The sequence below is a fragment of the Calonectris borealis genome, chromosome 9, assembly GCF_964195595.1.
Source record: "Calonectris borealis chromosome 9, bCalBor7.hap1.2, whole genome shotgun sequence".
Lineage (NCBI taxonomy): Eukaryota > Metazoa > Chordata > Aves > Procellariiformes > Procellariidae > Calonectris > Calonectris borealis.
The window spans coordinates 10,214,806-10,228,452 of record NC_134320.1 but is presented as its reverse complement, the minus strand read 5'-3'; the positions used below and the strand labels follow the sequence as shown (position 1 = coordinate 10,228,452).

Here is a 13,647-nt window from a genome sequence, read left to right as displayed (position 1 = left end):
GAACCTTTCCTTGTAAACGTGTGATTTCATCACTGCATACTGTTTTCAAAGGGAGAGAGGCAGTCGGACCTTTGTTCAGGACCCCTTTATGGCCAACAAATCAACTGATGTTAAGGCTAGGTAAAGAGAGTGAAGAATTGTGTCCCAGGCTAGAATTTGAGTATCGGTTACATGACTGGGAAAGAAATGCTGTAGAAGAAGCAGCTGTTTAAAAAAATTGTTGTAATGATTAGATGGAAAAATGGAAGGATGTTAATTTTTTCATGCTTCAGATTTTGACTATACACCCACCTGGCCAAAAAAAAGAAAAGAAGGATTCTCAGTGTTTTTCTTGTATGTGTGATAGCTTTTGTGCTGGTAGAGTTGATGTCAACGGGAATATGCACGTCTGCTGTGTGTGCCATTCATTGATGTGTCCTATATATACACACATTGTATTTTGTTCTGAATAGCTTGAAGCAGCTTGTGTTGAACATATTAAAAGCAACAACAACAGAATGAGAGCATAGATTGGCTTATGTGTTGGGGAGAAAACATTATTCATATTATACTCTCATGGTTATTTGCTTGTCTGGGGGCCCAGTCATGTCATCATTTCTCTGTCTCGTCTTTGCCAGAACTCATTTCAATTTCAAATCAGAATAAAGGCTGAAGGATTGGAATGGGCGCAACTAATTTTGTTATAGCATTTGTGTTTTGCTACAAGTTTTACTTCTCCTACTAACACCAAGAAATGAGATACACGAAAAATACTGACTTAGAAGAATTACAACGCTTTTGAATCCGATAATAAAAATTGGCAGAAAACACTCAAATCACCAAGCTAGTTAAAATGTCTACTTGTATGTGGACCACAGTCAGGCATATTAATAATCCATTTTAGTCATACTGTTATTATGCATACCCCTGAATTTGAGATACAATTCACTAATTTTTGACATTTGAGAATCATGAACTATTTCCTCCCCATTCTTTTAACATAAAAATAAGATTATAAAATTGCAGAGTCTTTTCTATATTAAATATCCTGAAAAAATGAGATCGCAATGATCAAGAGGAAATCTCATGGTTAAGTTGAAGAAGACTTCTTGCTCAGAGTTGTGTTTTCTGAAACAGGATGATCTCAGACAAAGATGCCCAGGTACAAATTGAAGAGAAAAGTTTGCTGAAATACTTGGTCTCAAGTAGTGCCATCTCTGCTGTTAGTAGAAGCTCAGATTGTAAGAGTGGGTGCCGGCATGACCCAGGCAATTTTCTTCCATGTTGCTGGTCACCAAGCTGATCTGCAGAAGCTCAAAGCATCTATAGTTGCACCAAGTGTCCAGCCTCTCCCTGCTGTGCAGTAACGAGGGGGTGGTGTGCTCGGCCTTTTGTTCCTGCGTGCTTGGGCACTCAGGCTGGGGCTGAGTCCGAGGTTATGGGCAGACAGTCCAGGATAGGGCCATGCTCGGGCTTGAGCCTAGGCTTGTGTTTGTCTTTGATTAACAGTGCTGTCATAAGCAAAGTATCAGAGCTTTACAGAATTACCAAGATCTGAGAGAACTTGACAAGTAGCATTCCCAGAGAAAGAGTCTCTTGCCTGTTTCATTAACATACTCTAATTTTTCTTGTTCCTAATCATCCAAGGTCTGTGTAAGTTTTAATTAGTTAATCATTTTCTTTTGCTGTAATGTCAATACAGTTATAATTATTAAAACTGGGTGCATTTGGTTAGATGAATGCATATATAACAGCACAATCTATGCAAGTGGAGGGTCTGAGGAGTGGCTGTTTTTTCCCAGTGGGACAGTTTCTGCACACACTATTCATCATTCGGATCACATCCCTCATGGACTGTTTAAATGCGGTTAGAATAACAGAATAATATGATGCATCAGATAGTCTTTCTCTGCCTTATGACATAAAACAGCTCTATTTTTTTTTTCTTTTTTTATCTTGCAGGGTTCTTACTAACATTGTTGCTAAGTGCCATGAAGAACAACTAGACAACTGCATCAATTCTTATGTGACGGTATGATTGCTGTTACACTGTTAACTATTTTATGTGAGGGGTTTTGGGTTTTGTGGGATTTTTTCCTGTTTACTCTTAGTTGTACTTGTTTGTAGCTTTCTTTGCATTTGCATCATAGCTTTCTGCCACTAGTAGGCTGGGTGACTCTGATTAGGAAACTAATGTAAGATTTGGAAGAGGCTGAGTCAATTCTTCTCCTCTGCCATAAGTTTCTTGCATCACCTTGGACAAATTACACTGCCTCTCTGTGCTTTAACAGCATCCTGTAGATCAGGGACACTCCATGGAGTGTCCTTCTCCACCAAACTCGGCTGCATCCTGGCTCGCAATCTTACTCCATTGAGGAGGACAAAGGGCTGCTCATGTCTCCTCTGCATGGTGCAGCTTTCTTTCCTTAGGACACCAAGTTGACCAAGCACAGGAGGAGGAAGCTGTAGTGCACTCTTAAAGGGTACTGGGATGTGGGAGGGACAATTCCCCATAGCTGGCTGATGACTAGAGCTTACATTTTAGAAGCAAGACCTGGTGCAAATGCACTTCCACTGATCCTCTAGGAGCGTAGGTTTAGCGTCAGTCTTTGTGAAACTGAGAATTTCCCACCTTGCAGGGTTTGAGAGGAGGGAAGGGGGAGATAAATACATGAAAGATCATGAAACTTCAGCTAGATAGATACCAGTGAGAGACATTCAATGTAGTTTGCTTGCAGTTTGCAGATTCCTCTTGACTGTGTTGAGATTTATCACTTTAAAATATCTGGCCATCTGTATTATACATGTATTATACATGTACATGTAGTCATTGTAGTTGAAAAGGATCCACAAGTGATAATTTTTGTGGAAGAGGTACTTCTGGGTACCCTTCATGGTTGCAAGATGGCTGCATGTTTCTTAGGAAGCTATAGCTTTTTAACTTTTTAAGGTTTTGATTATTTTCTTAAGTCATGATTTTAGTTTCAAGATCCTGTGCCTTTGCGTGTGCTATTGTACATAAATTCTTTTCTCATCTGTGGAGTTCAGATTCTTGTAACTGTTCCCTGTTTACTCAGCTTTTTTCATCCATTATTGTTTTGAAGAAGAGGGTATATATAGAATATATATGGATATGTTCTGTGTATGGAGTTTGGTTCCAGGCAAGCTGTGGTATTCTTAAAAAGCCAGAGGAGTGGCCTCTTTAAACATGATCTCCTTGTTATCTGTATCCATTGAATATCCATTAAATGAATATGAATAATGCTATTGGCCAGCAAGTATCTTATCAATAGTATATTTGGGTAACAGCTTTATAAGCTGAGAATTTTATGAAGTAACATGTTTTTAAGTAGAAGAATACATTAACTGCTCTTACTGGCATGGTAGACAAATGAACCTCATTTAAGGGTGTTACACTTTTTTTTTTTTTTGCCCCTTCGCTTGCCTTTATTTTTTTCTCTCCCTTTTAATTGAGGGGGAGAAGGCTGGAGAATTTGTTCTAGTCTTACTCATTACTGATTCATCTAGTAAGTTGTAATATCTTTGAGTGTTATGTTTATTAACTTACTTGTGTATTTCAAATAGCAGCATAGAGGAGAATTGCAGGTTGTTAGAAGAAAGGAGTAGGTATGGCCATCACTGTGTCTCTTGGCCTGCTCTGGTTCAGTGGTGACAGACAATGGAGGTCATGACAGCAATGAGAGATCCCCCACAGTCATGAAAAGAAGCTATGAGTGACAAATGTCTGTGTGGGCTTCTGGCTGTAATGATATTCTGATTCACTGTGCAACAAGTAGTTTTCATAACGTACATTTAATTTGTGGATTACGAGTAATATATGTGACATAAGTTTTGAGGTTTGTTGGTTTTGGTTTTGTTTTTTTTTTAAACTAACTTTAGGAATTAAGTGAAAGCAAATACATTTCTGATAAACTCTGAGACTTTAGCATGTTCATGGGTAGAATAATGAAAATATGGTATGAGTTAGGTTACTAAATGGGAAAACTGTTTTAATTTCAGTGTTGACAACTGTTGGTTGATATTTCCATGGTATGGATTTACTTTCATGCTTTATGAAAGTATGTGTCTACAGGTGTTGCATCTCAGCATCTTAGTAGTCAAATTTTAGTCTCAAGTACTCTGATTTAAGCACAGAGGAATTCTCCTAAGGTCCAGCAGAACTGTTCAAGCTCCAAAATAAATAACCTATATAACACTTAAATGTAGTTAATTAAATGGGTATTAACACCTCTTCTTCTCAATTTTCAAAATTGCATTAGACACCTATTGCGCCTAAATATCTCTAAAATAACAGCCACACCAAAAGTCCATTTAGCCTGTTTTCCCATTTCCAACAGCAGTCAAAAGCCCATAACTGTTAATCTCTTTTATCCATCTATAAGGAAATGAATACCTACTTTAGAAATGCGGAATAAGTAAGTTGAGAATTGTGAGTCACTCAGATGCAATAAGAATGCGAAATTACACTGACTTAAATAACTGGACCCAGAAGCGTCAAACTGCCCAGGGAGAAGCTTATGGCATCTGCTCTGGAAACAAGGCTGAATATTAATAAGACATTTTCAAGTGATATTCCTTTCTTTTACCTACCTGGTTGAATTGAAAAGGTATTTCATCCCAACTGATGCACTGGCAGAGCTCTTGCTTTAGGGAAGGAGTAATGGATCCCGGTACCAAATTACTAGCTTAAAATGTTGAATAAAACTCATACTAGATTTATGAGTTCTGAGCAACTTGGTAGATTAATTCCTCTCTTGAAGGCTTGATTTCTAAAGGGGGTATAGTCTTCCCCTTCTGTCAGCTCCTGTGGGCGCTCTACACCTTTCAGGATGAAGAGTTGTTAACAGCTCTGACTAGCTGTTGGCACTGCAAGAAAGGAGCAAGTGAAAGGTGGCCCTGACTAGGCGGGTGAAAAACCCTCCGTACTTCCTCTGCTTGCTTATTCTTTTTTCCTCCCGGTGAAATGGCTTGAAAGGCAGTTTAGAGGTGGCAGGATCCTATGCCCTATTGAAAAAATAAATCGTAGCACTGATTTTAAGCAGAAATTCGTCTCGGTTCACATTAAGTTGAAATCAACAGGAAGTTGTGTTTAAAACTGGGATTTTGTAGGGGAGCAGTGTTGTGCCGTTACTGCTAGGGGAATTAAACTTTACGTGAATGTATTGTTCAGGCAAGATATTTTGGTGGCAAAAATTGTCAGCTGCTAGTGGTGTATAAATAATTTATCTTCTCCTGCTGAGGTTATTTATATTTGTTTTAATGTACATTTTGATAATTTTTATTTTTCCTTTCTTCTTCAGTATGTGTTCAGGACCAAATCGTTTGAAGAAAGGACTGTTCATGAGGAGCTGACCAAGAATATGACTGGTCTTCTGAAGTTAAATGACCAAGTAACAGTGAAACAGGTTTTAAAGGTGAATGATAGCTTGAATTAGCACATTTGTAGTTTTATTACTGGTTTTCTGCCTGAAACTCACTTGTCGCGTCTCTTTCTCCTCTCCTCTTTCCCTGTATGAGCTTTGCACAAATCACATCCTGCAGCGATTCAACAGAATAAATTTACCAGACTTGCCTCAGTTTCTCAGCATAACACGTTTCTCAGAATGCTGTGGTTTGCATAATGAAATTCCTCCTTTCTGTTACAGCTCGGTCTGAGTCAGAAACCTAATTCTTACACAATATGATGTGAGCAATTACTTTTAGGATACTTTATTTTAATTTTTATTTTGGAAGATGCAGGGACAATATTCATCTGTAAGTAGGATATTTATATCTGATTTCAGCTGCTGCCTTTGATTGACATTGACCAAAATGAGAATGATTGAGTTTTCCTGAGGTTTCTCATATCAAACCAGGTCTAAGAAATTCATACATGTGCAAGCCCCATCACTGAGCCTGTTGGTTATGGTATAAGAGCTAGCCAGTCCAGCTCAGGAGTTCCCAGTGGCAAAAATATGTTCAACTGTTTAGAGTGAACCAGTTCCTATTTCCTGTGCTGAGCCACTGGAATAGCAAAAATAGGCTGAAAAAAGCAGAAAAGCTGGCCTGCAGGAAACCCGGGCCATGCAAAAGTGCTTGTGGTTAGGTTTGTTGTGGATTTTTTTTTTTTTTTTTTGCAATTTGTAAGCTTTTTAAGTGTGTTTGTTTCATATATCTCCTGAGATATCTGGTATCTCAGGAGATATGTGAGGATACAGATATTAATCTGTATCTTACCTGTTCACTATTGCAAATGGTATTTGAAGAACCACTCTGTTTATCTTTTAAACAAGTACCGTCTTATTCTGGGCCAAATTACCAATCTGCTGGAACTAACAAAGCAGTTTATTCTCAGCTTCTGTTCTCTGAGGTTCTCTGCTTCATGCATTTCTGCCGGTTACCTGCAAACAAGACAGTGCTCAGCAGCAAAGGAAGGATTGTAGGAGTGGTGTTTGCAGGCTCCTTATTGCAGAGAGCGACAGTGACAAAGTGCCTGAGATGGCTTCAGCTCTCTTAAGGACATGATCCAATGTTACTCAAATACATGGCACTTAGGCTCTTTAATTTATTTGTCATATAGGGTTTATCATTGTGCATTACTGAGAAATGCAATCCATCTGTAAGGAATGGTAATGCATCGTAAAGTATTTATCAGATAATCATTTTTCCTAATCTCTTTTTTCATTCTTTTGAACAGCATTCCTGGTTCTTCTTTGCAGTTATCTTAAAATCAATGGCACAGCACTTGGTTGATACAAACAAAACAAAGGTAAGTATATACGTGATCTCAATTAAGTAAGCAATCAGTCTCTTAGGGAAAATATAAAATGCGGAATCCTGGTAAATACACATACTTGGACTTTTCTTCTTGACTGGTCAAAAAAAGAAACGCTGTTATACTTTGTAAAATACTGTTTTTATCCATAAAAGCATTATATTACCTGCTAGGCTCAAACCTATTCTTGCTTGTACAGAACGGGTAGGCCAAAAATACAGTTGCATCAGCTTTGTAATGGGTGGGTTAGAATGGAATGGGAATTCTCTAATTTCTGCTGGTTATCCAAAAGGTGATTATAGCAGACAGAAAATAAGTGATGTAGAAACTCTACTTTGCTTTGAGCAAACCTTACATAGCTGGAGGTCAGTGCTTTGACCTCTTTTCTGCCTGATTAGCTGGAATCTGAGGATAAGATTTCTCACTTTCCTATGGACCAGATTCTTCCTTTGGGGGTTTATACTCAGAATAGATCCATGGAACTCTAGGAATATTTTTCTTCTATGTTGAATGACCTTGTTTTACTGTTTTTATTCTTGGCCTGAATGTATTTTCAGGTTTAATGTGCAACATTGTACACTCTCAAGTGATGATCTATTCCCTGCTTAGGTTTCTCGAACTCAGAGGTTTCCAGAATCATTTCAAACTGAGATGGATACAATTGTGATGGTCTTAGCAGACCATGTTGTTTGGAAGTACAGAGATGCTCTTGAAGAAACCAGGAATGCAAACTACAGCACTGCCAAATTTCTCAAGGTGAGATGTTCTGTCATTACAGCATATGCACTTATTTCCCCATACTTAATGCAAATTTGAGCTAGTCTAGTCTAGTCAAAGGGAACGAAAACAGTTCTGAGTGAGTGATGGCTCAATTTCCAAGTTTAGTGTTGACCTATAGTTCAGTCTTTCTCTGCCCTTGGGTCTTTGAGAATGCAAAATCTTTATCTAAGTCTCTTTAAAACACTTCTGATTCATTTATATCTATTCTATAAAAGAGCCCAAGTTTTCAAATTTTGCAGATTCTTACATGACATTCAAATGGGTAAAAAGTTTGGTAAGGAATGAAACCATAGTTACAGTTGAGCTGGTATTTTTCCTTTAAACACTATAGGTCTGAATGACTGTGGATTATATTTTCTAATTTTTATTTCCTAATCACAACCAGAGTGGGGAGCTTTTACAAACCAGAATAAGCAAATTGCAAGTATTATGTGAAATACTGTAACTTACCTTTTTAACTCTGTAATGCCCTTTCATTTACCAAATACAAGAAAATACATGCGTGCTTTGGAGAAGTCACTAAAAGGGGTTGCATTTTATGGTTTGTCCTATTTCTCAATCATTTTTATTTTCCCAGCATTGCGTTAGCTGTGGAGCATGAGAAAATTGCCATTCAGTAAGTTGCGTGGCCAGATACTTAATCTAGATTTAAACTGGCCACACACACACCCCCTTTCCATTGATGGAATTATGTACATTAATGATGTACAGAACATTGTATATAGTACACACTGAAACCTAGGCTCAAATCTTTTATGACAAATTGAAGTACAGCATTAAGAGCATTAAGTATTCCAGCAATAAAATGTTCCTGTGAGGTTATAAGGAAAACAAACTGAAGGTGGATTTTCCTCCTTTCATACATAGGTGAAATAAATTATAAACTTTCTGTCCACGGTGTTGGCCTCCATTGCTGATACCACATGGAAGCCCTAGTTGCTGTCGGCATACTGACGTTAAGCTGCATCTATCCATAGCGTTACATCATTTGGAAGATGATGCTGGCTTGAGGCAGGAGCATGGATGGAGGGGCTTAGTAGTTTTGTGGTGTTGCACCTGTGGAGGTGTTGCAGATTTGCATGCTGGTTTTGTGTGTGTTACTCAGCTAAACTGGGAAGACAGTAATGTTGCGTTATATGATATGGCATATGGCTGTGTTTTAATTTCTTTTTGAATCTAGTCTGCCAGAAGGAATTACTTAGGTTAGAGATGATATGGCTTTCTCCAGGCTGGGATTGCAGCAGCCTTGTTTGAATGCTGCGTGGCAGAAGGCTCGGGGCTTCGCTAGTTTTGCAGAGTTCAGGAACACCAGAGAAGGGGGGAATTCAAGATTGCATTCCCTATCTGGTAGGCTGACTCTGCAAGGAAAAAATGTCAGTAACTGTAGCACCCTGGCCCTCAAAAACCTTTACACCTTCTGGCTATTTAGCCCCATCAGTCAGCAAGAGCAGTGTTCTCATAGTAAAGTAATGTAGTAGCATATTTGCTCCCAGAGAGATAATGTAGCCCAAAGACAGCGAGTATTGTGGCTGGATTGATTCCTCAAGAGTCATTGCTCTATCACTGAAGGAGATATTCAGCTCAGCTCCCATCATGTACCACCTCTAGTGATTGAGTGTTGCAGTGCATGAATGACTTTCATTAGATAAGCTTTCTCCTAGTGCACTGTACACTGTGATAGTTATTTTAGACTGTAGACACAGAGAAAATGAAAAGTTCGATCAATTTGTTATTACTGAAAATAAATTAAAAAATCAATCCAGATTCACTAGTTCCCTGGTTTTCCTTGCCGTGCTATAAGACTAACTTCACCTGTGCAAATGTTTCAAGTTTATAGGTGACACAAGGTAAACAGCCAGGTAAGTGAGGCCGTGTACTGCTTTTTTGGCTATAAAATAATAATTCTTTTTTCCCCCTTTCTTAGCGCTGTTTTACATTTATGGATCGTGGATTTGTGTTCAAGATGGTCAACAATTATATAAGTATGTTTGGAACAGGAGATAGCAAGGTATAGTTTTGATTTTTTTTGTTTGTTTTTTTCCAAAGTGACTCGCTAGCAGAATATTTTTATATTGAAACTATTTATGATCTATTCCATGGCTTCACCATGCTCAGAACTCAAGTCAGTGAAAACATTTACTGTAAATATGTGTTATAACCTCTTGGTTTTGAGCCATCTGTACCCTTTTCTGGGAGTAAATAGCCGTGTCCAAACAACTACTCATTGAGCCCTGCAAGAGCGGACTCTGCAAAGACTGCTCAGACCAAAGCATGCAAAGGACTGACCAGTCAGAAATTCTTTGAATTCAAGTTTTGATTCTTTGGAGAGTACGCATGTGGTTTGGTCTATAAATATCAGCAGCAATTGGATTTTCTTTGAGGAGATTAAAGTAAGAGCATATAACAAGTTACCATTGTGTAAACTCAAGTGAGAATGTAACATCTCAGTTACTTTGAATGAACGGTATGCTCTTACCTCGTTGATGATGCAAGAAAGCCAATCTGCTCCAAATTAGTTTGTGCTTGCTATGAGGAAAATTCTCTGCACACTGAATTTCTTCTATACTACCTGTAATAGTCAGTGATATAGTTTGAACAATAAATTTCAAACTGCAAGAGGTCCTCAAATTATTCAGCTTGACTTCTTTACTTTTCATCCATCAGAATGAGTCACAGGCTTTTTCTCTTCCATGACTGGGTTTCTGAGCTATCATACTGGAGCATATAAGATGATAGATAACAGAATGTATTCAAGATATACACTTTGAATGACACATCTTTCCCAAAACGCTTATAAAACTTTTGTCCATTAACTTTTACAATTCTTTAGTGGTGATCTGGGCATTTGTAGGTAATGAGTCTGTTTTGCTTTTTACTAAAACCAACTTCATGCTGCACTTGGGTCTTTCACCTAATCTCTGGAACAGATGTAGAATGGAGTCTCTCGGTATTAATGTCATAGCCTGCAGTCTATAATTCTGTGAATAATATTATGCAATCTGAAAATTGTTTCCACATTTCAAATTTCCCTAAATACATTCAACCACAGAAACAGATGTTTAATTAAAAAAGCCAATTAATGGCCAGTGGAAAAGCCTGAGATTAGTCAGTGTGCAGAGCAGAACTTAGCACCTCCTTGGCAGTAAGTGCATGCGCATTGCCAGCCCCCCAGCATCCCTCCAGAGCCATCTGCCAGGATGCGTGGAAGGGGAATTACTGCAGAGCTGAGACAGATGTACCACTGGAACAGGCTTTGCAGCACTTGAAAACAACAGCCGCAAAATAAAATCAGAGATTTCTGACCTTAAGGGGAGAGAGGCCTTGCATTGTTTTCATTTACAGTCAAACGCCTAAGCAAGAGTTGGTCATTTAAACGTGCTGCAGGATTTCTTTCTGTGTGTCTTTTGCTGCTTTAACTGCATTGTTTATGTATCAAAAAGATGATACTGCAATCTGACCTCTCTCTTCAGAAAATATAACAGTCTATATTGCTGCTTGAATAAATAGCCTGTGGGTATATCAGTCTATAACATTGCAGTTTGAATTTATTGTAATTGTGAATGAAGCACCATAATTTCTGTTCCACAGAAACATCCCTCACAGTTTTCCATATTTTGACTTTTAAACGTTGTTTTGAGAAATATTTATTGAAAAGTTTAAATGCAACAATGAACTGAATTCGAATGAGGTATTCCCTCAAAAAGTCTCAGTTCCTCTTAGGAAACACATTTCAGGTGCTTCATTTCTTTATTTGCCATTAGACCCTGAATTGTATGTCCAGCTGTATTCCTGATGAGGTACTAGAGTGCAATAAAACATTTCAGGGAAAAATTCCCCACCATCCACTACTCGGAAGACTCTGAAAAGTGCATGTTCCAGGTGTCCTAGCCTGACAGTGGCAGCAGAAATGCTACAATTTAATTTTAGGGACTGACAGACTTAAACACAGGGCAAATAAGACTTTTACAAGTACTTTCTAATGCTAGAGCAAATGTTTGACCTAGATCGATAGTGTCGTATTGGTAGTCCTGAATGACTGCCTTCTACCACTGAGAACAGTGAGCTGAGAAGATGGAAATAAAAATTTATTACTGGATGTCATGTATTATCTTTATATCTCAGTGGCACATCATTATAGTGGGAATGGTAAATTCTCGAGGTAGTTGCAAGGCTCCACAAAAGGTCATGGATGGCTTCTTGGGAGGGGGATATCAAGGAAATAATACCAAAATTATATAATACCCAAATCCCTTGGAACTGTCATCAATAGAGGAAGTTTTCACCACTATCGGTAAGTTTTGGATCTGGCCTGTGTGGCTGAAACTTTCTATTTGGTTGACCAAAAAAAGAAGAAGGAAAAAATAAAAAAAAGAAGGGGGGGGGGGGGAGGAAGAGAAGAAAGGCGTAATAATTATGATGGTCCCAAATTTATGTGAACTGGAGAAGATACTTTGCTATGATTATATGCTATAGTATATACCATCAAAAGACCCAGGTAGTTTTAAATATACCTTAAATATTTAGCTTGGATCAAGCTTATATTTATCAGTACATCTTTAATGAAAAATCATAGTTGAGGAATCTGAAAAGCTTGTTTGACTGTGACAAGTTTGTTTGATAACAGAGACGAAAACCAAATGTTTATTATTCGTGCAGCTTGGCATAACAAGCTGTAAGGTTTCATTGTTGGGTGCAAGTATGAATTTTGAGGTGGAGATTAATAGTAGTGCAGCTTTCTGTTACCATTTTCCCTGTTTTAATGTGAACTGAGCCATTGTCTGTTGTGATTTTCAGACTTTACATCAGTTCAAATTTGACTTTCTCCAAGAAGTCTGTCACCATGAGCACTTTATCCCTCTGTGCCTGCCCATACGGTCTTCAAACATTCCTGGTAAGGCACCGCCCCGAAAGGGTTTCTGTACAACGGCGAATTATCGGGAGGTTCAAAGAGCAGATAAAAACTAACTCTGAAGTATCATGTCTGCACATCAGACACAGAAGCCCCAGTTGGCTTTTCAGGTGTAGTACTTAAGCATTCTGATAAAAATAACATCATTTTAGTATGCCTGTAAATAAATGCAACCCCTGACAGCCCAGTTAGGTGGTGGGAGGTGACTCTTTTGCTGGAAGTTTTGAGGTGAATGAACTGGATTATTTGTGAGGACTAATTACTAAAGCTGCAGTAGCCTTGGGAGGTCGTGAGCTAGGGAAGGGGTTGAACAGGTACAGCAGGAAGGGGAAGAAGCTGAGGCAGCAATAAGGGCATTGTGAAACTCTACTATTTGGGAACAGGCTTTCCTGCTGCTGTTGGGAGTATGACTTGTCCATGTGACAGCCCCTCCTTTGTGGGGAAGATCTGAACTGGAAATGCAGGAGGAGTTTGGAAACATCCCTCTCTCAGATAATAGGCCGTTGATGCTTTTGCCTCTAGAGTATCTCTAGGACTGGCAGGCAGGTCCCATGCAATAGTCCTTTTCTCCCAAGTGCATTTACTTTCTTGGCTTCTGGCAAACCTGAACTTTTACGTGGTCACCACATACTGCAATATTTTACCTGGAGCAGTGAGGCAAGAGAGGCCCATTTCAGAATCTGTTAGTAATACCTCCTGAGCTGCTTCTCAAGGCAGGGCATACTGTGTGTAACCCATGTTTTGCAGAAAAGCACGAACAGGTTTTGCCTATGCTCTACCACAGGAGTGAATCCACCCTGCTTATGCCCCAAAGCCAGCGGTCACGGTGCATTCCATCTCATGCATTGAAAGCTGTTATTTTGCACCTAATTTTGTGGCCAATGTCCAGTACTGGGTGCTTTTCCTCTTGGTTTCAAAGGTGATGGGATTTCAGCCCTGGGCACAGTTCCCAGTTCTGACAGTTTTCTGTGGGCTCTGGGGAGTTCACTTGGGATATGTGGTCCTTTAAGTTGCTGCGAGTCGAAGGCAGAATCATCTCTCTATGCAGCATCTCTCAAACTATGGGCTCTTGTCTCCTTTTTGCTTCAGTTTTCAGCACCAAAAAGTGAGTTCAGTTCTGACACTAATAGCTTTCTTTAACTGTAGAAGCTGTTTCATTCAAATTTGAGTCAAATGAAAGAAAAAGATATAAAGCAAATACACT

General features: G+C 38.9%; 1 protein-coding gene across 3 annotated transcripts in view; it reads left to right on the top strand.

Moving 5' to 3' along the window:
* DOCK10 (dedicator of cytokinesis 10) overlaps positions 1 to 13,647 on the top strand; it is a 162,558-nt gene that overhangs the window by 115,492 nt on the left and 33,419 nt on the right. For all 3 annotated transcript variants that reach the window (XM_075158204.1, XM_075158202.1, XM_075158203.1), the window contains exons 25-30: positions 1,942 to 2,011; positions 5,301 to 5,414; positions 6,677 to 6,748; positions 7,364 to 7,510; positions 9,459 to 9,542; positions 12,329 to 12,425. In XM_075158204.1, coding sequence (XP_075014305.1) covers positions 1,942 to 2,011; positions 5,301 to 5,414; positions 6,677 to 6,748; positions 7,364 to 7,510; positions 9,459 to 9,542; positions 12,329 to 12,425 — 584 coding nt within the window. The remainder of the gene's footprint in view (positions 1 to 1,941; positions 2,012 to 5,300; positions 5,415 to 6,676; positions 6,749 to 7,363; positions 7,511 to 9,458; positions 9,543 to 12,328; positions 12,426 to 13,647) is intronic.